This window comes from Pongo abelii, chromosome 1, assembly GCF_028885655.2.
Source record: "Pongo abelii isolate AG06213 chromosome 1, NHGRI_mPonAbe1-v2.0_pri, whole genome shotgun sequence".
Classification (NCBI taxonomy): domain Eukaryota; kingdom Metazoa; phylum Chordata; class Mammalia; order Primates; family Hominidae; genus Pongo; species Pongo abelii.
Window position 1 is genome coordinate 157,768,544 of NC_071985.2, and position 27,146 is coordinate 157,795,689.

Sequence of the window (27,146 nt, forward strand, 5' to 3'; positions counted from 1 at the left end):
TGCACCTAAAAAATCCGAGGTCTGGCCAGGTGCGGTGGCACACGCCTGTAATCCCAGCACTTTGGGAGGCCGATGCAGGCAGATCACCTGAGGTCAGGAGTTTGAGACCAGCCTGGCCAACATGCCAAAACCACGTCTCTACTAAAAGGACAAAAATTAGCCGGGCGTGGTGGTAGGTGCCTGTAATCCCATCTACTCAGAAGGCTGGGGCAGGAGAATTGCTTGAACCCTGGAGGCGGAGGTTGCAGTGAGCCGAGATCGCGCCACTGCACTCCAGCCCGGGCGACAAGAGTGAGAAACCGTCTAAAAAAAAAAAAAAAATTGTGGTCCCCTGAAATTTGAGAATATCAGTGACTGTGATAGAATGACTATAGATTTGTGCTGAAATACTAAGGATGATTCTAAGACTTACTTGAAAAAACTTTGAGATAAATATTTTCAAAAACTTATTATGGAATTGGTCTCATTCATTCCAAAACATCTGATAAGTGTCTAGAGTGGGCCAAGTATGAGGTTAAGTTCTGGCAAGGTAAGATGTAAAGATGAATAAGGTATAAACCTTACCCTTGAGGATAATATAATCTGGTGAATAACTTGAGTTTACATAGCAGTTTGCAGTTTATAAATCAATTTTACCTATGGTGAACTCTTGGCACTTACTGATTTACCATTCACAGTTTTAAATACTCCCAAGGGACTCCAGTGATCCAAGATATGTATAATTTATTCATTTGCTCAGTACAAATTTGAATCACATGCACTGTGAGACTGTGTGGATGATGTAGTTGACTGGGTGGTGAAATAGCCAAGCTAGCATTTGTAGATCTCAAAGTAGTAGCCTTGCACATTGTGTATTAATTTATAAACAGCTTCTTCAGCCATTTGAGTTTAGTGGAATACAAACATAGAATGGGTTTATTTTTCTCATATCATTGCCTTTAAAATGCTTCTTCAGATTTCCCTTCTCATTTTGACATTTCGGGCAGATTACATAGTTTTCAGACACTTTCTGTTGTTAAAAGTTCAATGTAGTCCAATTTAAGACTTCAGTTTCATTTCTTCCAATCCCCAAGCTCAGGTTTGTCTCTGCCAAAGAACTTGGAGTGAGAGAGAGGGCCTGGCCTGCTATTACTTGTCTCCTCTCTTCCTTTCTGGTTCTAGCTTATTCATTATGCTGTGAGGGATGGAAAGAGAAGAAAAGGGACGATGTGTGTTACTTTCCTAGCTACTGCCCCTTCTTACTAAAGAAAAAAACAACTGGAATATTTCTGTGGACTTATTTTGCTGTTGTTGTTGTCACTGTGGCTCGGACGTAACTGACCAGCCATCAACACTCACTGGGGCAGGCATCCAAGGGCTGGCTCTCTCGTGGGGTGCAGGTGGACATTTTCTGGGGGAGTCTTCACTGAATAGTTCTTTCATGTAAGTGATCAGCTTTGGTTTGCCCTCCTCCAAACCCTTTCAGTTCCATCACTGGTGATTCACCTCCACAGTCTCTTAATGTCAGGTGAGGTACCACCAGGGAGGCTCAAGCCCATTTATTGACTCCATATCCTACTATGATGGGCTGTCTTAATGCTGCCCTCTCTCTGCCTCATTGACTTTTTTCAGTTCTCTTGTGGTCTCTTTGGGTCTCATTTCTCCCTGCTCAAATGGGCATGGAAGGCTGACTAGCAGGTCTGCCACATAAGAGATGTTCAGTTGAAAAATGAGATGTTGGTCTACCCCTCTTACTGCACCTTCAGTCTCTATGAGAGATTCTCTTAGAACCCTCTATAACTCGGAATTTGGAAGAAACAACTAGTCCTCTCCTCAGTGAGGATGGTAGGGAAAGTTCTATTAACTGCAATCATTGGTTGTATCCTGCCAACTCCACTGTCTCTGATCCACCTCCCTCCCCACAATATTGGCTTATGTAGACAGGACTAGGAAGCAGGTAGAAGTGATTAAAGGATCTAGCCCTAATTTCTTGTGGAAGACTTTCTTTATCCTTAGATTTGGATCCTACTTACTGATTTTGAGTTGGTAGGAAAAATATTGCTCAACAGCCCATTACATTTTGTGCTATGCATGTAGTCACATAAATTTACTGGAGAGTTGACAAAGAGTTAAGAAACATTCTTCCTGAATATTTAGGGCTGTATTTCTTAAGATATGGTTTACAGAACACTCTCTCTGAATCCACTGGGGAGCTTAGGGGAAAACATACTAATTCGTGGGCCCCATATCTAGACATTTGGACTCTTGAGGGTTGGGAAAGAGTCGGGAATCAAAATGTTGAACAAACACTTCAGGTTTTACTTGTGCATGCTGAAGTTGGGCAACCACTTGTCTTAAGTCCACTACGCATTATCTTAGGCCCTCCCAACACTCTGTGAAGTAGGTAGGAATAGTATTATCTTCATTTTACTGATGAGAAAATTGAGATCCAAAAGAGAACTGTGGCTTGCTAAATGGCAGAGTAATATACCACTCAAAGCTAATGATAATGCATATCAACCTGCTTCATTACTCTGCCACTGGCTATAATTTTCAGCAGAGAGAAAGTATCACTTAATTCATTTATGTTTTTTCAGATTACCAGAGTAATGTATATTTATTTTAGGAAATCCATAAAGGCACAAAAATTAATTAAGCAACATAATCCCAACATTCAGATGTAATAATTTGTTTCTTCATGTTATACTTTTTTTATAAAATTAAAATCAAATCATATGTTAATACTCTTTAGTAACCTGCTTCCTAAAAGTGACATATTGTAAATTTTACCATCCATTAAAGTTGTTCTTTAGCATTATTTTCAATAGCAAAGTAATGGTCTACCTTATGGGTATACAAATCTATTTAAGCAATCTCCTGTTGATGGATAGTTTGATTATTTCAACATTTTACTATTAAAAAAAAAGATACTTTAAAGGTTAGGTACCTAAGGGAGAGGGAGAATATATTTCAGCTGTCTATAGTTAATGAAGCCAATTTTTAAAGGTTATTTATCAAAAGTGTTCAGGGTCTGAAATGATATGAAACATTTCCATGGTCACTAAAAAGATTATGTTTTCTTTCTTAACAGGAACAAGACCATTTTGTTTTATTTTAACCTGTTACGCTGTACCAGTCCCTCCGTGTTGCTAAACCTACAGTGCCCTACCACACAGGTAAGGCAAAAGGTGCCTCACTGGTAGTGTCAGCCAGTCTGAACATTCTTGGATAAAAGAATTGAGAAATTCCATTTGAATTCTCTGTGTGTGTGCGTGGGCAGGGGGTTCGTTATGAATTTCTAGAAGATGGGAAGACATAACTATGAGCTTATATTTCTTTATATACAATCAAAACTAAGCAGAAATTAATCATTTTAGAATCACTTAGGAAGCTCGATGATTGTCTTGTCCAACCACTTACTTTTATAAATAAATATGTGCAGCCCAGAGAAATGGAGTTTTTATCAAGATCAACATTGTATTACGAAAAGTAAAGCTAGCTACTATACTAACAAATCCAAGTTTTTCAGTGACTTCACACAATAACATTTATTTTTTGACCATATAACAGTAAAAGGCAGGTGTCTGTGGTCAGTAGTTACTCTCCTCTAGGCTCCTTCCATCTTGAGGGTGGCTTAAGCACTTAAGGGTGGCTCTGCTATTCCTTAAATCCTCCCCATCATCTGCATCCAGCAATGAAAAGGACACAGTGAGGATGAATAAAACACTCCTGCTCTTAAAAGCCTTGGATAAGAAGTTTCACACATTGCATTTCCACTCATATGCCACAGACACAAACTGGTTATAAGTGGTCACATCCCTCAAAGACCTAAAGGCAGAAATACCATTTGACCCAGCAATCCCATTATTGGGTATATACCCAAGGGAATATAAATCATTCTACTAAAAAGATGCATGCACATGTATGTTCACTGCAGCACTATTCACAATAGCAAAGACATGGAATCAACCTAATTGCCCATCAATGATAGATTGGATAAAGAAAATGTGGTACATATACACCATGGAATACTATGCAGCCATAAAAAAAGAACAAGGTCACGTCCCTTGCAGAGACATGGATGGATCTGGAGGTCATTATCCTTAGAAAACTAAAACAGGAACAGAAAACCAAATGCCACATGTTCTCATCTATAAGTGACAGCTAAATGATGAGAACATATGGACGCAAAGAGGGGAACAACAGACATGGGGGCCTATCAGAAGGTGAAGGGTGGGAGGAGAAAGATCAGGAAAAATAACTAATGGATACTAAGCTTAATACCTGGGGAATGAAATAATCTGTTCAACAAAACTCCATGACACAAGTTTACCTATGTAACAAACCTGCACATGTACCTCTGAACTTAAAAGTTTTTAAAAAAGAAATTTAAATGTTTCTAATCCCACAAAAAAAAAGGTCACACCCAGATTCAAGGAGAAAGGAATTGAGCAATGTAGCTATGAGCTGAGCTGCCTTTTCTATACCATGGAACAAATGGAACAAGAGACACAAACCTCAATGAATAGTTAAGTGTGTCTTCTATAGACTACCTCTCTGGCCTCCAGAACACCCTTCTTCTTCCCAAAGGAGAACCCAGAATCCCATGTAGTACTGTTTTTAACTCAAAGTCCAGAATCTATAGATGATGTATAGTTCTCTTTATCAAGTCTTGACACTACATGTACAATGGATAACGTGGACAGAAAAATTAGAATTACAAACTCTCATTGAGAAAAGGAGTGATAAATACACAGCAGTTTCTGGATTGTGGCAATGGAGAACAGTCTTTCATTTCACCTGGATTGCATTCTCTGAGAAGAATTCCCTGTCCATTGCTTCCTATAGCCATTTGCTTGGCCACCTGGGAGGTGATTTTCTGTCCTTTAGCCTCCAGGCCACACCATTGCTGAGCACTGGAAAGTATGCTGTCTTGAGGCCCATATTGCTTTGAAGCTCACTTCCAGTTGTGCAAGTTTCATATCACAAATATTATTTGAACAGTGAAAGGCTTTTTTAAGGCTAGCTCATGATTTTTTCTAGCATTGCAGTTACCTCAGAAACTTATTAGACTTCTGACTTTTTTGCTTCTTCTTGGTTCCATGTGCCGGTAACTATACCCAAAGCTAGTCCCTAGGATTAGTTTGTAAATCTGCTTTATTTTTTTGCTTCCTTTTCTCCCTCAAAGACTTTTGAAATCTTACTTCTGCTGAGACTAAAGCCCACTTGGGATGTTTGTGTCTTAGTTCTGTGACCACTTCTACCCACTTCCCCAAGGGCAAACCCTTGACCTTTCCAGTATTAATAATTGCTACCCTTTGTAATCCCAATTTCTCTGATCATCTTGATTCCTCTGACATTGCAACTCCAATAATTCTTTTACCCTACTGGGACCTGCAAACCACTGATCCTAACCCATCCAAAGTATCGCTCAGCTCCCTCAGGTTTGCATCTCCCTCCTTACCTGACTTAGATTCCACAGTCTCTCAGTGAAATCACTCCCATATAAACATTCTCAATTCCATTGTCCCCTTTCACTTAGTTGTAAGTCCCTGGCAAAACCTGACTATAAAGATAGCTTTCAGCCTACCCCACGCCTGAATCCAGGCAGCTGTGTGTTCTTGGAGAAAAACATACAACAGCCATTTAAATTCAGGACCTAACTTCAAGTGGGCCGTTAATGCTGTCTCTCAACCATACTACAGACCCTTGTCCATTCTATAGCCTACTGCTATAGAATTTCACAGCTTTTCTTCTCATCCGGAACTTCCAAGATCTCTTTCCCAATCTCCATGCCAGCCTCTGACTTTGCTTCGTGTCTCACTGAGCAAGTGCAAGCATTCAGAAGACAACTTTTAAAATCTCCCTCTCTGACATCCATTTGCCTACCTATCTTCGTCTATGTCATATACTCATTCTGCCTTCCCTCTAATTCCCCATGGGTGAACTGCCTGTGCTTCTAAGACCAGCCCATCCATTTGTGCATTAAATCTCATCCTCTTGCATAATTAAGCACATCACTTTGAAATGTTGTTTTTTTATTATCATTTTTTTCCTTCTCTACTAAATTATCTCCATCAACATACAAAGCTATGGCTTGATCATTCATCCTCTTCAAGTATTTCTGCAAATGTTACCTTCTTAGTGAGGCTTCCTTGACTACTTATTCAAAACTATAATCCCACCCAGCCATTCCTCTCTGTCTCTAGTATCCTTTCTATCCTTATTTACTTACCATCTTATACCATCTTATTCATTACCACTTATTACCATCTTACAACAAACATTTTACTTATCTGTTATTTGGTTCCTGTCTCACCTTACTAGAAGACAAATTGCTTAAGGACAAGGATTTTTATCTGTTTTGTTCACTACTGTTATTTCTTTCATCTTAAAAAATTTTTCCCTTGATCCCACATCCCCCTCCAGCTACTGGTCCATATCTCTGTGCCTCTTTTATTTTTTTTCAAAACTCCTCAAAAGATTAGTCCACATTTATCTATCTAAATCCTTTCCTCTCACTCTCATCCAAGCTTTTATCCCTACTTCAATTTCCCTAAACAATACCATCGACCTCAACATTATTAAGCTAATGGTTAGTATTAAATCCACATTTACTTGATCTAACAACAGTATTTAATCAATCCATCCTCCTTAAAATACCTTTTTCACCTGGCTTCCAGGGCACAACTTTCTTCTATATTTCCTCCCAACTCTCTGGCTACTCCCTGTGAGTCTCCTTTGATGAGTTACCTCAATCTTTCTAACATCTTTTAAACACTGCATTTCCCTCCCACAAGAAGCTTGGTCCTTTTCTAAGTCTGTATTTACTTTTTTGATGATCTCACCTAGTCCATTGGGTTTAACACCATCTACTTGCTGACCTCTCAAATTTACATCTCCAAATATATCTGCTCCTTGAGCTCCAGACCTTTCTATCCAATCACCCATGTGATATTTCTACATGAATATTTGGTTGGCATCTCAATTTAACATGTCCACAACTGAATTCCTAATCTCTGACTTTATCCCTAAAATTGTTCCCCACCCCAACGTATTCCCTGTCTCAATTAATGCCAGCTCCAAATACCTTGATTTCTACCTTATCCTTGATTTCCCTCTCTCTCATACCCATGTTCGAGCTCTCCTTAGGTCTCCCTCCAAAATGTACCTTGAGCCAAACTATTTCTCACCACCTCTTCCCTAGTTCAAGGCGCCATCATCTCTTTTTTAGATTAGTTCAAGGATCTCCTGACTGGTCTTTCTGTTTCTGTCCTTGCCCCCTTACCCTTTGCAGTCTCTTTTCCACCCAGTAGCCAGTGTGGTCCTATTAAATCTAAGTCTGATTACGTCTCTTCTTTGCTTAAATGCCCCAATAGCTTCCCAAGTTACTTATATGAAAAGCCGAGGTCCTAACAATGACCTGTAAGATCCTTCACTGTCTGACCCACTCTCTGACCACATATCCTATTCTCACTACACTTGGGTCATACTGGCCATTTGTTATATTAATACTTGAAAGGATCCAGGAACTCTCCTGCCTCAGAGACTTAGACTTTGCTGTTCTCCCTACCTAGAGAATTATTTCTTCAGATGACTGTATGTCTTGATTGCTCGTCCTGTCTAAGAATTTCTGCAAATGTTACCTTCTTAGTGAGGCTTCTTTGACTACCTCTTTAAAATTAGAATCCCACCCAGCCACTCCTTTCTCTCTCTGTACCCTCCTTTCCAGACTTATTTATTTATCATCTGATACCATCTTATTTACTACTATTTATTAACATCTTATGACAAACATTTTACTTATTTATTATTTCTTATATGTCTCCCAGTACTGGAAGACAAATTGCTTGAGGGCAAGGATTTTTATGTGTTGTTCACTACTACTTCTGTCCTCAGTGCCTGGAATAGGCTCGGAGTAGGAGATCAGTAAATATTTATTAAATGAATGAACAAATGACTGAGTGAATGAGAGAATGAATATCTTCCTACTTCTAGGTAAGAATTTTTCCACTATACTCTACAAATCTATCATTCCTATGATAAAACAAAATATACTTGCATATTATGCTTTTTTCTTGTTTCATAAATGAGTTACTAGATCATCTTTTCTTCATAACAAATGTGGTGTTTTAACCTTCAATGTAATTCACTCTCCCAGCCACCAAATTCCAATTTGTAACTGAGTGTTAAGCCTATCTGAATTAAAGATAGAAATGGTAATACAGAGCTTTATGCAAAGTGCCCTCTGTTGTGCACAGAGAATCAGAACTGAGTCAGAATTAGCTCATTATTAGCTGAGTCATTATTGGCTGCTAATAATGAAGACTTGCATTTAGTCTTCCAGACAGTGATGCATCTACTGATCTGAGCCATATTTCTATGCACGATGTTTTTGTTAACTGCTGGCATGGTCCAGAGATGTGTCACGAGCACTTAAAGGACAGACTGTGATCAATTAGAACATCCAACCTCAATGTGACCTTCATTTTGGCTAATTATGTGTTGATTACTACTAATCAGCACCCTATTTGAAGTGAACAAATTGGTCTGATAGAAGGAGAAAGTAAAGTGCAGTTGTATTGTTTTTTAACAGCTCATTTGTGTCTAGAATGAGATTTGATGTGATTCTCCTTAACAAACCACGTTTTACTATTTTAATTACTTTCTTTTATGTGTTGCATACACAGCACTTTTCTATGTGTAGTATACATTGTTTTTGTGTGCTTTATAAATACAAAATCATCATGGTCTCGATTCAGAAGTACCTACCATCATTTAAAGCCTGTGAAAGCATTAGTTCTTTCAGTACTCACTTTTATAAATCCATTTAAGTGTATTCAGTAGAAGTAGTTCAGTTGTCTTTCAAAGTTACATGAGTCAATTGTTGAAGTCTAAATGTCTGTCAAGTATCTCTTAATATGTTAATGGTTTATTCAGCTTGGCTCCAATCAGAATGAACTTCTGACATTTGCATTGATAATCATCTTAACCTTCTAAAAGATGTGGGTGTGTTGCATGCTGTGAATGTCCCTAAATTGTTCTTCAGCTTTCTTAGAAAGATACCCATGAAGCCACTAATATTTTCTCTAAAGGTACACGAATATGCATAGGTCATTGTGTGTGTGCATGCACATGTGTGGATGAGAGACTAAGAAAGAGGAAATACATGTGGAGGTGTGGATGTGGAGATGAGTTGTTGGCCCTGCCAAAATTTCTAGAGGGAATTGAACTGCTGTTGCTTCAAGAAAATATTAACTGTGAGATTTGAGTCATATACATTTCGTTATTCTCCTGCTAACTTAGCTGTAGGGTCCACACCAAATGACGTTGTGTACAGCAGGTACATAACCCAAAAGATGGAAAGGAGATGTCAGCTAAGCAGTGGTGTTTTTACCTAACTGCCAATGGGTTGAGCTACAAGTTGGCGAATGAGAATAATTACCAGAGTAGGGAGATGGAGCAAGTCAGGGCTGAGAAATATTTCAGAAGGAGGAACTAAAGGTGATGGAGAGACTTGAAAGGGTTAGCTGCAGTTCACATGGCTTCATCTGACTTTTGTTTTTTATTTTTTATTTTTATTTTTATTTTTATTTTATTTATTATTATTATTATACTTTAGGTTTTAGGGTACATGTGCGCAATGTGCAGGTTAGTCACATATGTATACATGTGCCATGCTGGTGCGTTGCACCCACTAACTCATCATCTAGCATTAGGTATATCTCCCAGTGCTATCCCTCCCCCCTCCCCCCACCCCACAACAGTCCCCAGAGTGTGATGTTCCCCTTCCTGTGTCCATGTGTTCTCATTGTTCAATTCCCACCTATGAGTGAGAATATGCGGTGTTTGGTTTTTTGATCTTGCAATAGTTTACTGAGAATGATGATTTCCAATTTCATCCATGTCCTTACAAAGGACATGAACTCATCATTTTTTATGGCTGCATAGTATTCCATGGTGTATATGTGCCACATTTTCTTAATCCGGTCTATCATTGTTGGACATTTGGGTTGGTTCCAAGTCTTTGCTATTGTGAATAATGCCACAATAAACATACGTGTGCATGTGTCTTTATAGCAGCATGATTTATAGTCCTTTGGGTATACACCCAGTAATGGGATGGCTGGGTCAAATGGAATTTCTAGTTCTAGATCCCCGAGGAATCGCCACACTGACTTCCACAAGGGTTGAACTAGTTTACAGTCCCACCAACAGTGTAAAAGTGTTCCTATTTCTCCACATCCTCTCCAGCACCTGTTGTTTCCTGACTTTTTAATGATTGCCATTCTAACTGGTGTGAGATGATAGCTCATTGTGCTTTTGATTTGCATTTCTCTGATGGCCAGTGATGGTGAGCATTTTTTCACGTGTTTTTTGGCTGCATAAATGTCTTCTTTTGAGAAGTGTCTGTTCATGTCCTTCGCCCACTTTTTGATGGGGTTGTTTGTTTTTTTCTTGTTAATTTGTTGGAGTTCATTGTAGATTCTGGATATTAGCCCTTTGTCAGATGAGTAGGTTGCGAAAATTTTCTCCCGTTTTGTAGGTTGCCTGTTCACTCTGATGGTAGTTTCCTTTGCTGTGCAGAAGCTCTTTAGTTTAATTAGATCCCATTTGTCAATTTTGGCTTTTGTTGCCATTGCTTTTGGTGTTTTAGACATGAAGTCCTTGCCCATGCCTATGTCCTGAATGGTAATGCCTAGGTTTTCTTCTAGGGTTTTTATGGTTTTAGGTCTAACGTTTAAGTCTTTAATCCATCTTGAATTGATTTTTGTATAAGGTGTAAGGAAGGGATCCAGTTTCAGCTTTCTCCATATGGCTAGCCAGTTTTCCCAGCACCATTTATTAAATAGGGAATCCTTTCCCCATTGCTTGTTTTTCTCAGGTTTGTCAAAGATCAGATAGTTGTAGATATGCGGTGTTATTTCTGAGGGCTCTTTTCTGTTCCATTGATCTATATCACTGTTTTGGTACCAGTACCATGCTGTTTTGGTTACTGTAGCCTTGTAGTATAGTTTGAAGTCAGGTAGCGTGATGCCTCCAGCTTTGTTCTTTTGGCTTAGGATTCATTTGGTGAAACGGGCTCTTTTTTGGTTCCATATGAACTTTAAAGTAGTTTTTTCCAATTCTGTGAAGAAAGTCATTGGTAGCTTGATGGGGATGGCATTGAATCCATAAATTACCTTGGGCAGTATGGCCATTTTCACGATATTGATTCTTCCTACCCATGAGCATGGAATGTTTTTCCATTTGTTTGTATCCTCTTTTATTTCATTGAGAAGTGGTTTGTAGTTCTCCTTGAAGAGGTCCTTCACGTCCCTTGTAAGTTGGATTCCTAGGTATTTTATTCTCTTTGAAACAATTGTGAATGGGAGTTCACTCATGATGTGGCTCTCTGTTTGTCTGTTATTGGTGTATAAGAATGCTTGTGATTTTTGTACATTGATTTTGTATCCTGAGACTTTGCTGAAGTTGCTTAACAGCTTAAGGAGATTTTGGGCTGAGACAATGGAGTTTTCTAGATATACAACCATGTCGTCTGCAAACAGGGACAATTTGACTTCCTCTTTTCCTAATTGAATACCCTTGATTTCCTTCTCCTGCCTAATTGCCCTGGCCAGAACTTCCAACACTATGTTGAATAGGAGTGATGAGAGAAGGCATCCCTGTCTTGTGCCAGTTTTCAAAGGGAATGCTTCCAGTTTTTGCCCATTCAGTATGATACTGGCTGTGGGTTTGTCATAGATAGCTCTTATTATTTTGAGATATGTCCCATCAATACCTAATTTATTGAGAGTTTTTAGCATGAAGGGTTGTTGAATTTTGTCAAAGGCCTTTTGTGCATCTATTGAGATAATCATGTGGTTTTTGTCTTTGGTTCTGTTTATATGCTGGATTACATTTATTGATTTTTGTATAATGAACCAGCCTTGCATCCCAGGGATGAAGCCCCCTTGATCATGGTGGATAAGCTTTTGATGTGCTGCTGGATTCGGTTTCCCAGTATTTTATTGAGGATTTTTGCATCAATATTCATCAAGGATATTGATCTAAAATTCTCTTTTTTTGTTGTGTCTCTGCCCGGCTTTGGTATCAGGATGATGCTGGCCTCATAAAATGAGTTAGGGAGGATTCCCTCTTTTTCTATTGATTGGAATAGTTTCAGAAGGAATGGTACCAGCTCCTCCTTGTACCTCTGGTAGAATTCGGCTGTGAATCCATCTAGTCCTGGACTCTTTTTGATTGGTAAGCTATTGATTATTGCCACAATTTCAGCTCCTGTTATTAGTCTATTCAGAGACTCAACTTCTTCCTGGTTTAGTCTTGGGACAGTGTATGTGTCAAGGAATTTATCCATTTCTTCTAGATTTTCTAGTTTATTTGCATAGAGGTGTTTGTAGTATTCTCTGATGGTAGTTTGTATTTCTGTGGGATCGGTGGTGATATCCCCTTTATCATTTTTTATTGCGTCTATTTGATTCTTCTCTCTTTTCTTCTTTATTAGTCTTGCTAGCGGTCTATCAATTTTCTTGATCCTTTCAAAAAACCAGCTCCTGGATTCATTAATTTTTTGAAGGGTTTTTTGTGTCTCTATTTCCTTCAGTTCTGCTCTGATTTTAGTTATTTCTTGCCTTCTGCTAGCTTTTGAATGTGTTTGCTCTTGCTTCTCTAGTTCTTTTAATTGTGATGCTAGGGTGTCAATTTTGGATCTTTCCTGCTTTCTCTTATGGGCATTTAGTGCTATAAATTTCCCTCTACACACTGCTTTGAATGCGTCCCAGAGATTCTGGTATGTTGTGTCTTTGTTCTCGTTGGTTTCAAAGAACATCTTTATTTCTGCCTTCATTTCGTTATGTACCCAGTAGTCATTCAGGAGCAGGTTGTTCAGTTTCCATGTAGTTGAGCGGTTTTGAGTGAGATTCTTAATCCTGAGTTCTAGTTTGATTGCACTGTGGTCTGAGAGACAGTTTGTTATCATTTCTGTTCTTTTACATTTGCTGAGGAGAGCTTTACTTCCAAGTATGTGGTCAATTTTGGAATAGGTGTGGTGTGGTGCTGAAAAAAATGTATATTCTGTTGATTTGGGGTGGAGAGTTCTGTAGATGTCTATTAGGTCCCCTTGGTGCGGAGCTGAGTTCAATTCCTGGGTATTCTTGTTAACTTTCTGTCTTGTTGATGTGTCTAATATTGACAGTGGGGTGTGAAAGTCTCCCATTATTATTGTGTGAGAGTCTAAGTCTCTTGTAGGTCACTGAGTACTTGCTTTATGAATCTGGGTGCTCCTGTATTGGGTGTATATATATTTAGGATAGTTAGCTCTTCTTTTTGAATTGATCCCTTTACCATTATGTAATGGCCTTCTTTGTCTCTTTTGATCTTTGTTGTTTTAAAGTCTGTTTTATCAGAGGCTAGGATTGCAACCCCTGCCTTTTTTTTGTTTTCCATTTGCTTGGTAGATCTTCCTCCATCCTTTTATTTTGAGCCTATGTGTGTCTCTGCAGGTGAGATGGGTTTCCTGAATACAGCACACTGATGGGTCTTGACTCTTTATCCAATTTGCCAATCTATGTCTTTTAATTGGAGCATTTAGTCCATTTACATTTAAAGTTAATATCGTTATGTGTGAATTTGATCCGGTCATTATGATGTTAGCTGGTTATTTTGCTCGTTAGTTGATGCAGTTTCTTCCTAGCCTCGATGGTCTTTACAATTTGGCATGATTTTGCAGTGGCTGGTACCGGTCGTTCTTTCCATGTTTAGTACTTCCTTCAGGAGCTCTTTTAGGGCAGGCCTGGTGGTGACAAAATCTCTCAGCATTTGCTTGTCTATAAAGTATTTTATTTCTCCTTCACTTATGAAGCTTAGTTTGGCTGGATATGAAATTCTGGTTTGAAAATTCTTTTCTTTAAGAATGTTGAATATTGGCCCCCACTCTCTTCTGGCTTGCAGAGTTTCCGCCGAGAGATCCGCTGTTAGTCTGATGCGTTTCCCTTTGTGGGTAACCCGACCTTTCTCTCTGGCTGCCCTTAACATTTTTTCCTTCATTTCAACTTTGATGAATCTGACAATTATGTGTCTTGGAGTTGCTCTTCTCGAGGAGTATCTTTGTGGTGTTCTCTGTGTTTCCTGAACTTGAATGTTGGCCTGCCTTGCTAGGTTGGGGAAGTTCTCCTGGATAATATCTGCAGAGTGTTTTCCAACTTGGTTCCATTCTCCTCGTCACTTTCAGGTACACCAATCAGATGTAGATTTGGTCTTTTCACATAGTCCCATATTTCTTGCAGGCTTTGTTAGTTTCTTTTTACTCTTTTTTCTCTAAACTTCTCTTCTCACTTCATTTCATTCATTTGATCTTCAATCACTGATACCCTTTCTTCCAGTTGATCAAATCAGCTACTGAAGCTTGTGCATGCATCACGTAGTTCTCATGCCATGGTTTTCATTCCATCAGGTTATTTAAGGTCTTCTCTACACTAGTTATTCTAGTTAGCCATTCGTCTTATCTTTTTTCAAGGTTTTTATCTTGTTTGCGATGGGTTTGAACTTCCTCCTTTAGCTCAGAGAAGTTTGATCATCTGAAGCCTACTTCTCTCAACTTCTCAAAGTCATTCTCTATCCAGCTTTTTTCCCTTGCTGGTGAGGAGATGCGTTCCTTTGGAGGTGGAGAGGCGCTCTGATTTTTAAAATTTTCAGCTTTTCTGCTCTGTTTTTTCCCCATCTTTGTGGTTTTCTGTACCTTTGGCCTTTGATGATGGTGATGTACAGGTGGGGTTTTGGTGTGGATGTCCTTTCTGTTTGTTAGTTTTCCTTCTAACAGTCAGGACCCTCAGCTGCAGGTCTGTTGGAGTTTGCTAGAGGTCCATTCCAGACCCAGTTTGCCTGGGCATGAGCAGCGGTGTCTGCAGAACCACGGATTTTCCTGATCCACGAATGCTGCTGTCTGATCGTTCCTCTGGATGTTTTGTCTCAGAGGAGTACCCGGCCCTGTGAGGTGTCATCCTGCCCCTACTGGGTGGTGCCTCCCAGTTAGGCTGCTCCGGGGTCAGGGGTCAGGGACCCACTTGAGGAGGCAGTCTGCCTGTTCTCAGATCTCCAGCTGCGTGCTGGGAGAACCACTGCTCTCCTCAAAGCTGTCAGACAGGGACATTTAAGTCTGCAGAGGTTACTGCTGTCTTTTTGTTTGGCTGTGCCCTGCCCCCAGAGGTGGAGCCTACAGAGGCAGGCAGGCCTCCTTGAGCTGTGGTGGGCTCCACCCAGTTGGAGCTTCCTGGCTGCTTTGTTTACCTAAGGGAGCCTGGGCAATGGTGGGCGCCCCTCCCCCAGCCTGGCTGCCGCCTTGCTGTTTGATCTCAGACTGCTGTGCTAGCAATCAGCGAGACTCCTTGGGCATAGGACCCTCCGAGCCAGATGCGGGATATAATCTGGTTCGCCGTTTTCTAAGCACGTCGGAAAAGTGCAGTATTTGGGTGGGAGTGGCCCGATTTTCCAGGTGCCGTCTGTCACCCCTTTCCTTGACCAGGAAAGGGAACTCCCTGACCCCTTGAGCTTCCCAAGTGAGGCAATGCCTCGCCCTGCTTCGTCTGGCGCATGGTGTGCTGCACCCACTGTCCTGCACCCACTGTCTGACACTCCCTAGTGAGATGAACCCGGTACCTCAGATGGAAATGCAGAAATCACCCGTCTTCGCATCGCTCACACTGGGAGCTGTAGACCAGAGCTGTTCCTATTCTGCCATCTTCATCATAAAGTGTTTTATTAAAAGTCCATCTCTGTCCTGTGGTAGTGGTCACACAGCCACATGTCTGATAAAATGGCGTAGAACTACACACATACACAGGCACACACAAACAGGTGAATATAAAACTGGTGAGCTCTGAGTAAGTTTAGTGGCTTCTAACTGTCTTACTCTGCTTAGTGTTGCTACAAAAGGAATACCGGAGGCTGGGTAATTTAAAAAGAAAAGAGGGTTGTTTGCTTATGGTTCTGCAGGCTGTACAAGAAACATGGAGCCAGCATTTGCTTCTGTTGAGGGCTTCACCTTTCTGCTTTCCAGTCGTACCAGAAGGCAAAGAGGAGCTGGCATGTGCAGAAATTACATGGCTAGTGAGGAAGCAAGAGAGAGGATGAGGGAGGTGCCAGGCTCTTTCTAACAACCAACTCTTGAGGGAATTAATAGATTAAGAAGCTACTCATCATCACCAGAACAAGGAGGATCTGCCCTCATGAACCCCCCATTAACAGGACAGATGCCTCCCTGAACTATAAGAACAGGGTGCTGCTGCATCTAAGAACCCAAACACTTCCCATTAGGCCCCATCTCCAACACTGGGGATCAAATTTCAACATGAGGTATGTGGGGACAAATATCCAAACTATACCAGTAACAATATTAATTTCCTGCTTATGATATTGTGTTATGGTTATGCAAGTTCTTACCATTGAGGGAAACAGAGTGAAAGGTATGTGAAATCCCTATTATTCCTCACAATTACATGTTGATTTACAATTATCTTAAAATCAAAAGTTAAAAATAAGTCTATCACTGTATGGTATCTTGTGTTAATATAACATCAATATCAAAGAGCAAAGAATAGAGATTGGTAACTAGTACATGAAATTTCATTTTTTACAATAAGACTAGAAAATTGATTTAGACCAGGTGCAGTGGCTTATACCTGTAATCCTAGCACTTTGGGAGGCTGAGATGGGTGGATCACTTGAGCTCAGGAGTTTGAGACCAGCCTGGGGAACATGGGAAAACCCCGACTCTACAAAAAATACAAAAATTAGCTGAGCATGGTGGTGTTTGCCTGTAGTCCCAGCTACTCAAAGGGCTGAAGTGGGAGGACACTTGAGCCCATGAAGGTTGAGGCTGCAGTGAGCCAGGGTCATGCCACTGTCTCTAAAAAATAAAAAAGAAAGAAAAAGAGAGAGAGCAAGGAAATTGATGTAAGCTTCTTAGATGGAAAACAGTGCATTGCTTTTTGTTATGGTAGATAATTTAGAAATCTAGCTTTATAGGTAGTTCCTGGGTTTGTTCAACTCAGTTCAGTTCTCATCACTTTGTTCGTTCACAGATCTGTGTCTCCAAGTGCCCAGAAAAATTTTTAACCTATGTGGAAATGCAACTTTTGTACACAAAAGACAAAAGCTACTGGGAAGACTACCGTCAGTTCTGTAAGACCACTGCTAAGCCTGTGAAGGTATGTGTGTTTAGGCTTAAAGCAAGAGAACAATTTAACTTTTTTTTTCAATCTCAAGTGTAACGTGAGAATTTGTTACTGAACAAGCTCCCAAATCTTCTAGGAAATGATTAGATACAATTTCATTGAAACACAAATGCATGTGTACTGGGTGTGCACACACACCATTTATAGCACATCATTTTGTAGATTTGGGGTGTCATGAAAGACTGTTATGTCTGGTTAATTAGCTTCTACTATTCCCCGACACTAATAAATTCTCTACTTGGATAGACTTTTACTCTAGAACTAGGAGTTAATGTCATTTGCAGTCACCATTTCGTTAATGTGGTGATGAAGCCCCATAGCAACTTAGTAATAAGTAGAATTTTATTTCCAAGTCCATTTTGATAACAACTCATTTAAAAAACCCCAACCCTTACCTAGGTTTGAGATATGTAAGAGAATTCTAAATCATCACAATGTTAAATAATATGACTGGTTTCTAAATTAGAGAAGATGTTTTTCCAGAAAAAAAAAAAAAAACATAAAGAAATCAGAGACTCAGGATATGGCTAAGACAAAGATACACACCTCCAAAGGTGTGCCTTGTTTTCAGATGATCTGGTTTTATTATTGTTGGTTTGATTGAATTACAGTTAGGACAGTTAAGAATGTCTAGCAAGATTTTGTGTGTGATAATCTTACAATTAATATTATTAGTGGAAGTAATTTGGAATAAGGAGATTATTATGGAGTTAAATTTTTTAAAGGACATATTTAGATTGAGTATAAAGTAATCATCACATGGCCTTTGAAATGTTAACATTCTTCCTTCTATTTTAGTCTATCACACAACTTTTACTGGATGATGATTGTCCAACAGCGATTTTTCCAAGCAAACCTTGTAAGTGGCAATTATTTTACCTTAGAAATACAGAATCTACCAAAATGCTACTTAATTAAGTTCCCATATTTCACAATTGATGAAACTGAGGCCAAGAATGGTCCTCTGACTGGCCTAAAGTCCCAGAGTTGATTAGCAGGAAAGTCAAAAGTAGAGCTCATCTCTTGGCTCCAACCAAGTACATTTTCACTGGAACTCTGATTTTTTTAATTTTCCTTCATAAACATACAAGAAAAAGACTGAAAGTTGAAAGCTCAGTTAGATTGATCATTTGGTGCTTTGGAAGCATGCATAAACACACACACAGATACGCCCATATACACCCACTCCTGATTTTAGCTGAAAACTTTGTTCAGAAATTGCCTGGGGAGTAGGGGGAGGACATATACTTGTCTTTATCACTTGAAATATTTATATATATTTGGAATTAGTCAATATTTTATTTCTTTAAAATTATAAACTATATTTAAAGTAATACTCCGGACAAAATGAGGCCAGGCATAGGGGCTCATGCCTGTAATCCCAGCACTTTGGGAGGCCAAGGTGGGAGGATTGCTTGAGTTTGAGACCAACCTCAGCAACATAGTGAAACCCTGTCTCTACAAAAATTTTAAAAAGAAATTAGTGAGACATGGCAATGTGCACTTATAGTCCCAGCTACTTGGGAGGTCAAGGTGGGAGGATCACTTGAGCCCAGGAGTTGAAGCCTGTAGTTAGCTATGATTGTACCACTGTACACACCCTTGGCAACAGAGTGAAATGCTGTCTCTAAAAAAATAAAAAGAAAAAGAAGAAAATGAAATAATCACTGCGTTTTCTTTCTTATGGATATAATCCTAATTACAAAAAAAGCTTTACATTAAAATGTCCATCACATTTAGAGTGGCAAAAAGAAAAGAGAAAGAAATACTCTACTATCCAAGACCAAGAAAATACTTAAATTATAATGTGTTCACTAAATGAAATATTTTAGAATTATTAAATATAACTATTAGAATAACATGCATGTGTATGTTATAATGTTAAATAAAATTCAAACTGTTACCATCCTTATAATGATAAACGTGTATAAATTAAAACAAACAAATAAACAACAACAAAAAAACCTCTTCAAAGAAAAAGATTGGAACGAAATATACCAAAACATTAAGTAGTCATTTTGGGAGTGGCAAAACTGTGGGAAATTTCTCTCTTCTTTCTTTTTTCTATTTATTCACTATCCTACAATGTATATATTTCTCTTAAAATGGAGGAAAGGCATTAGTCATTAGTTTGAGTAGACAGTCAAATACCCACTGAAGTAGCTACCACCAAACATGTCTTACATACTTCCATCACTCTTCCCTGAGTCATAAAAGACCTTGAAGCAAAGATGTAGGTCCCACAGCAACAGCACTTACCAGGAAGCCCTCAGCAACAAATGTCCATAGCCAAAATCAATGTTATAAATTTTTATGCAAAAGGATAAATATAAATCATTAGTAACAAAAGATATAATAGGTATAAAGGTATAAGACATAGTCTCTGCCCTTACAAGTACAGTTTGGCTAAGTCACACAGGATAAAGTATACATTGGGGGTACAAAAATAAATAAGGCGTAGTCCCTCACAATCTAGTGAGAAAGACACTATATGTTGTAATCAACTTGTGTTCCTCCTAATATAAGATTAAATAGCACTCAATGGAATAGTATGCAGATAATAAAATTTGTTCATTAAAGAGTTCATAAAAGGAAATAAGTAAGGTTAAAACAAGTAAACAAGGGAAAACACTGCATGTCTTGTGGGATTTTGACTCTCAAAAAATATTTATTGTAGAAGAAAGACCGGAAAGAAATTCCCCAAAATGTTAATATAGTACACTGTAGGTGGAAGGACTTTTTTAAAATATTTTATCCACTTTCCAAATATGTAATGAACATATTTAGTAATGAAAGCTAACAGATTGCATGAGATTATCCAGAAAAAAAAATATGAAATAAGGTCAAGGGACCCTCTAGATAGGAACACTTGTATTTAAGAAGTAGAAAGGGAAAGAGTGCACAGAAATATGGGAGGACAGGAGAGAAACTGACCATGGAAGCCAAGAAAAGAGAGTTTCAATATGCCAAGGAGTATCTACCATGTCAAAGGCTCAAAAAAGTTAACTCATTCATCAGCAAATATTGACTGATTTCTACTGTGTGCCAAGCCTTGTGCTAGGTAATGAGTTTAAGCAGGATGAAGACTAAAACATATCTGGAGGTTTTGACAATTCAGAGGTCATTGGGATCACTGGGAGGATAATTTCCATGAAGTGGTGGGGCCAAAACTCTGATTAAACTGAGGGTGTAGAAGCAGCTGGTAAAGGCTACTGTGTCAAATTTGCCACAGAAAGGAAGGGAAGAGCAGTAGAAAGGTGGGGCAGGTAAAGGAATCAGCCACGTCCTAAGTGCAGCAGAAGCTAGAGGTGAGCAGACAAGAAAATTCCTTTTAAGCCAGGAAAGTCGGGAAAGGCTTTAAAGAGACCTGTTTCTTCTTTCCCCAGCTCAACAGCTTTAATATTTTCAGGTTTAAACTACATATGAACCTATGCAAATCAGTGATGCTTCTTATAAGAAAAAAAATATGAAAATAATCCATTTCTGATTTTCCTTACTTCTTCCTTCAAAATTGTGGTTTTAAAATATTTTTAGAAATAAATTTGTAAAGAGGCAAAGACTCCAATCAAAATAAGAACATAGAAGATTGAATAGTGATTTCACTTTTCTTAGAAATCATACTAGTCTACAAAGTGTAGGCCTTTTTTGATAGTTTCAGAATTTCCATTTTCAGCTCCACTAAAAAACTGTTGTAAATGAAAAAGCTGGGAGACAAATTGTTAAGAATTCACAGACAAAAATTTAGTTGTTTTAGTAGCCTAAAATTTGAGCTGTTTCTTATTTGCCAAGGTATTATTCACTGATCCCCAATTTTCAAAGTTTTACTCAAGTAGTTCCTAATATGTATTTTTAATAGTAAAACTAAACTCATCCAGTCATACAAGTTAATGTGGCCTTTCTACTAAAATGTGCTTGCCATGAATGATATGTATCATTGTTACTTTTAAAACCTATGGTGTGCACTTTATTTATGATGACTTGATGAATATACCATGTGTAAAATAATCAAGTTTCGAATGTAGTTTCAGAGTGTGATCATATTTGCTTTCTAGTCTTAGGACCATTAGAAAATCATATCATCAAGTAACAGGCAATGAGCTATCTATATTGAGCAATTTGCATGCCTAGCAAAAATTTGATTATATATGACAGAAAGCTTAAGAAAGGGAGGACATCATGAAAGAAGAAATAGAAAAGTGATTACAATAATTTCAATTTATTTTTACAGTTCTCCAGAGATGTTTCCCTGACTTCTCTACCAAAAATGGCACTTTAACAATAGGAAGTAAGATGGTGTTTCAAGATGGAAATGGAGGGACAAGAAGTGTTATAGAACTCAGGGATGCTGCAAAGTATGTGTGTTTACATTCTAATTTTCAGTTTGATGCATTTTGTTATTGCACTCAAGACTAAAGCACCTATTAGGTTGAGGGTTATAGGAAAATAATCACATATATATATATGAAATATACATGTTACTGTGAATTGAAGAGCTTGATACATATTCATTAAGAAGAGCATGTAAGGGAGAACCCAGAATCATTTAGAAAGAATAATCATGCTTTTTTCTGTCACCCAGGCTGGAGAGCAGTGGGGCCATATCTCAGCTCACTGCAACCTCCACCTTCTGGGTTCAAGCAATTCTCCTTCCCCAGCCTCCTGACTAGCTGGGATTTAAAAAAAAAAAAAAGAAAAGAAAGAAAGAATAATGATGCTTTTCAAAATGGTTAAATCTTTCATTATCAACAGGTATAGAAGTGTGACATAAAGAAATGTATTGGTGGCATATCAAATTTCTATGTACTAAGTATAATGCAGTAAATTCCCCACGTCCCTTGGCTCTACACACATGGTGCTCCATGTTACTGGAAAATATATTTCCCCGTGTGCATGCATACACACATGTGCACAAACATAAATGTATACAGCATATCACTGCATTGCTCAGTTGTTGAATTATAGATAAAAAAAGATATTCTAAAAATTTATTTATCTTAAAAGACTTTAGGAATATAATTAGTATAGTGTAGTTCCTGCAGATTTAGAATACAATAGCAGCTTGCACGATTTTCAGAAATATAAATCTGTGTAAAAGAAGTCTCAAAATAATAATACAAATATGATTTCATTGATATAAAAGTTAAAAACAAGCAGAGTTAAATTTATTTCCCTGTGATGCATATATAATTAGTAAAATGAAAAAGAAAACTTAGGAATTATCACAAAAGTCAGAATAGTGGTTACTTTGAGGAAGGGAGAGGTGTTGCAATTGGGGCACATGAAGAAGGGGTTGACGATGTTGTAGTTACATAAATGTGTTCACTTTGATAATTCCTCAAATTGGACAGTGATGATTGTGAAATTTCTAGTATGTGTTCCATCATGCCTTACTGTCAGGATTAGGAAGGGGAATTAAAGATCATGTTCATTCTTGACTACGAGTTTTGCAAATTAAAAGCTAATCTTATCATTTAAATTCATTTCTTACAGTGAGGTTTCTGCAATATTGAGGGAATGTTGCATACAGTGGAAAAGGATTTGTTCACCATTCTTGAAAACCATGTTCTCTCTGCATGCAGCTATAGCTACCTTTGCAGCTTTACTGAAGTGACATTTTATGTATTATTGTGGCTAGGAAAAGAGTCACTACTGATAGATGGTTTCTGAAAACATGCTTTCAACAGCACCTTGCAGAATCCCTTTTATCATAAAAAGAACATTTCTGTTAAGTGGTCATCAAAAAATAATTGACTTTTTCTCTTTCAATGCAGTGGTATCAATAAACTTCTTGATGCAAAGTCACTTGGATTGAAAGTGTTTGAAGACTATGCAACAACTTGGTATTGGATTCTCATGTAAGTGAAAACACATAGATGTTTCTTCTCCAGCTCCATTCTGATTTTATCTTTGTAGAACTCTTTCTTCAAATTTTATATTTTTATTCATGAATAAAAGAAATGTATTGGTGGCATAACAAATTTCACTCAGATGTCAGTTCCTGCCATTTTCTTTTCCAGATGAGGTCAGACAGGGAAAAGATATTTGGAAATATGCCCACTGTTGGCAGAATGTAAATTTTAATTTTATTCACTTAAGTACTAATAAAAGTACTTATGAATATATACTTCAAGTCACACGGAGCAATATCTGCAGGACTTCTGTATCTGTAATACTCATGTGCTTCTCATCACATGCTACAGTGGATGCAGGATTGTTTCTCAGATTCTTTTTTCTAATTTGCTCCTCCCTTGACTTCAAAAGGATCGTTCCTATTTTTCAACACATCCCTTCCGCATAATGAATGGTATTCATCATAACCAGAAGTCATTGTAGTTATGAAAGCTACATAGCTACGTATGTGATACATAAATATATATGTATAGATAACAAGGAGGAGGAGATGTAACATTTTCAGGCATAAGAGTTGCATTCCTAGAAAGTTAAGGAAATGTAGTCACTGGATTGGAATGGGTAAATGTGTGACCCATTTAAGACTGTCATTACTGTCTGGCTCTTTTGTCACCCTCCAGTGCTTAAAAGCTCCCATGGTTCCCTAATGGTAAAAGACTAAAGTTAAAACTTTTTCAGTTACTTCTAAGGCCCTTTAAAACCTAGCCCAACTTATTTTCTCAGATTCATCTCCACCCATGTTTCTTGGTTAACACTATATTCTAAACATATCAAATAACACGCCCATCCCTAGACTATCACATCCTGTAAATTTGCACATTCTGTTTCCTTTCCTGGTATTGAGTCCTGGAGAACTGCACCTCCTTTTTAAAAATCAGCTTTAGTATCATTTACAACCTTTATTATCTTCCCCAGATGTAATTACTTACTTCTTCCTATGTGTTCCTCATACCCATCATGTGTGTACGTGTGTGTTTACATACCTATAAATACACACACATACTTATCTTCCATATAGCACCTATCATTCTGTGTTTTATTTACCTGGCCCTTTCCCTCTGATAAAGTATGAACTTTTTACAGTAGTAACTATGTCTAACTCATCTTTGTTTTCCTAACTTCTATATGAGTCCTTGAATGTAGCAGCACAAAAAAAAATGTGGTTCAGGGAACAGTACGAAAAACAGTAGTGGAGCAAGATAGATACATGTAACTATATGATGCATAATAAAGTCTAAGTTGTATTTTGTGTGAGATACTAGTGTGTGGTGTTTAGAACTGTAAAATTAGATCACTTTATGAGATTTTACTCATTTTGGTGCTTTGTCCTAAACAATTACAATAATTACTTTTAGTATGTTAGGATTTATCTCCAGCAGAGATTGTAGTCTATTCTTGACAGTATTTAAATTGATTCCCCTATTGTCAGACCCAAATGTCACTAGATAATTTCCATGCTTCTTCTTCATTTGGCTTTTTCACACCTACCTGAACAAGTGTACATTATGAGAGATTATCCTGCCTACCTCACCCCCAAAACACAGAATGAAACTCTCTCCACCCAGACACCACTCATAAGAGTAAAACATGAACATCTCCCTTTATTTTCAATTCTTCTGCTCTTGTTTATTTTATAAATATAAATATAAAGTATTAATATGCTTGAAACAGCTTTATTTTTTGTTTTTTTTTCCTGTGACATTTATGAATACTTCCCTTTGGCTAGGCCATGGAATAATCTTCCAACCATATTGAATATTTAAGCATTAAAATGTCTGTGATTTTAAGAGGGAATGACTTCTCAAGTTAAAAGCACAGGCTTTGCAAGACCATGATACTTCAATACTGTGTTGTCATCTATCCAGTGAGAGTAATTATTGAGATTTTTTATAATAAAAATATAACACTTGAGACAATAACTTAATAAATGTACCACGCTCTGTCTGTTGCTATGTTTGGAAACTTACAGATAGCACCAGACATATCAGTTCTTAATAGAAGAGTCGGCCAACTTTCCGATCTTAATGAGTTCTCTTTGAGGAAATTACATCAGAAGACTCCAATGTGACCTTAACCTGGATATATGGGAGGAAAAGAAGCTTCTCTAGTAGTTCAGTCAAGCTCTAAGAAGAACTTAATTAAAGCTGACAGAAAATAGTCATGCTGTTAATTGCTTGATAAAGTCACATGTCCCTGGAGACACAGAAGCCTTATCATGATTCCAAATAATGGCTCACAGATCACTGGGGACCTGGAATAGAAGTCTGGATGATGTAAGGCATCACAAACTCCTAGAGATAATTAGACCATAGTGATAATGACTACAGCATTATGGACTCCGGGGATGGCCAGTTATTTTTCTTATCTTTCTGCCCCAAAATGATTCTCTTACTTCTAGATAGCCATATTACAGAAGATTTCCACCAGTCACTAAGTAAATGGAACAGAACAAATTCATCATGAATACATTTTACAATTTATGACCTAGTAGGTAGGTAGGAAGGGAAAAAATAAGACATGGCAACTGTCTCTGATAGATCAAAATTGTAGGTTGGAGAAATTGTATTTTTCTTTGAACAATGACTGATACTAGACTTCAGTTTACCCAGGTACACAAAGATGAGTTCTGTATAAAGTCCCTGATGGTCCTATTCTTTCATATGAAAGTCTTAATGGAAATCATTGTTTATACTTTTTAACATTATTAATGTTTCTATAGCCAGGTAAAATAAAAGAATTTGAGAATAATTTTGAATAGAAAAAAAGTTTTGTCTTGATGTTTGTAATATGTTATGTTGAGCACACTTGACCACCGTGTTTGTTGTGTGTTTTTTCTAGTGGCCTGACTATCGCCATGGTCCTTAGTTGGATATTTTTGATACTTCTGAGGTTCATAGCTGGATGCCTCTTCTGGGTCTTCATGATTGGTGTGATTGGAATTATAGGTTATGGTAGGTATCACTCCTCTTCAAATTGCCAAATATCAGAATAATCCTTTTATTTTCAATCGCTGTTATCAGTTACCAGAAAGCATTTGTTTCCAGTGGATCTAATTATTCTTTACCCTCAAAAAAGCTTTAAACTTAGAAAAAATATTTCATTTTGCATATATTGTCTGTGTAACTTTTTCTTCCTGTATCTTTGGGGAAAAAATGCTGTCAGAACATTTTACTCTTTTCCCTACCAGCCTTTCGTCTCCTGCCTCATGGATACTAAGAAGGAGGTAAAAAGAAATCCTTTTAGATTAATGAAAAACATTTCAGACAACTTCTTTTATTTCTTTAACGTTTCTATCCGATCAAAGGCCAGGTCTGAAAAGTTAACAGAAGTGTGATCTATTTTTCTCTTTCAACTTAGTACAGTTAATCCAGGTACTGTCACACCGTTTAATAATTGGTACTCCACAATGAAGCATTGCCCTCTAGAGGCAAGTATTCTGAATTACACTTTTGTATGGAGAATTACAGTACTGTCTGTGGGAGCTAAATAATGTGCGGGAGCTAAATAATGAGTACACGTGGACGTAGAGTGTGGAGTAATAGACAATGGGAACGTGGAAGGGTTGACGACTGGAAGGGGGTGGATAATGAAAAATTATTTAATAGATACAATGCATGTCATTCAGGTGATGGATACACTAAGAGCCCCTATGCAATATATACATATAACCCAATTATATGTGTACCCCATAAATTTATACAAATACAATTTTTAAAATCAAGGTTGAAATCTAATCACAAACTTGATCCCCCCAAAAACAATACATATCAGGTATAATGTGAGCTCTACATATGAATTAAAGTGTCTCACGTGGAACAGTATATACCACCTGTGGCAGCTTCCTTTCAGTCTTCTAAAAAAGGTATGAGCCAATATATTATATGAATGTTTGAGATGTTTCTATTTAAAAGAATGATTTCCCGTATGGCACCATTTGGACTGACAACAGTTTTATGGCAGTAGACATCAAAAATTACAATCTCTTATTTCTGTCATTCAATGAAGAAGAGCTTTGCACATATAAGA

General features: G+C 37.9%; 1 protein-coding gene across 7 annotated transcripts in view; it reads left to right on the forward strand.

Annotated features, from left to right (window-relative positions):
- SLC44A5 (solute carrier family 44 member 5) overlaps positions 1-27,146 on the forward strand; it is a 443,676-nt gene that overhangs the window by 379,651 nt on the left and 36,879 nt on the right. For all 7 annotated transcript variants that reach the window (XM_024251656.3, XM_054532995.2, XM_054532994.2 and 4 more), the window contains 6 exons: positions 3,071-3,155; positions 17,058-17,183; positions 18,009-18,069; positions 21,439-21,562; positions 22,982-23,065; positions 25,959-26,071. In XM_024251656.3, the coding sequence (XP_024107424.2) occupies positions 3,071-3,155; positions 17,058-17,183; positions 18,009-18,069; positions 21,439-21,562; positions 22,982-23,065; positions 25,959-26,071 (593 nt within the window). The remainder of the gene's footprint in view (positions 1-3,070; positions 3,156-17,057; positions 17,184-18,008; positions 18,070-21,438; positions 21,563-22,981; positions 23,066-25,958; positions 26,072-27,146) is intronic.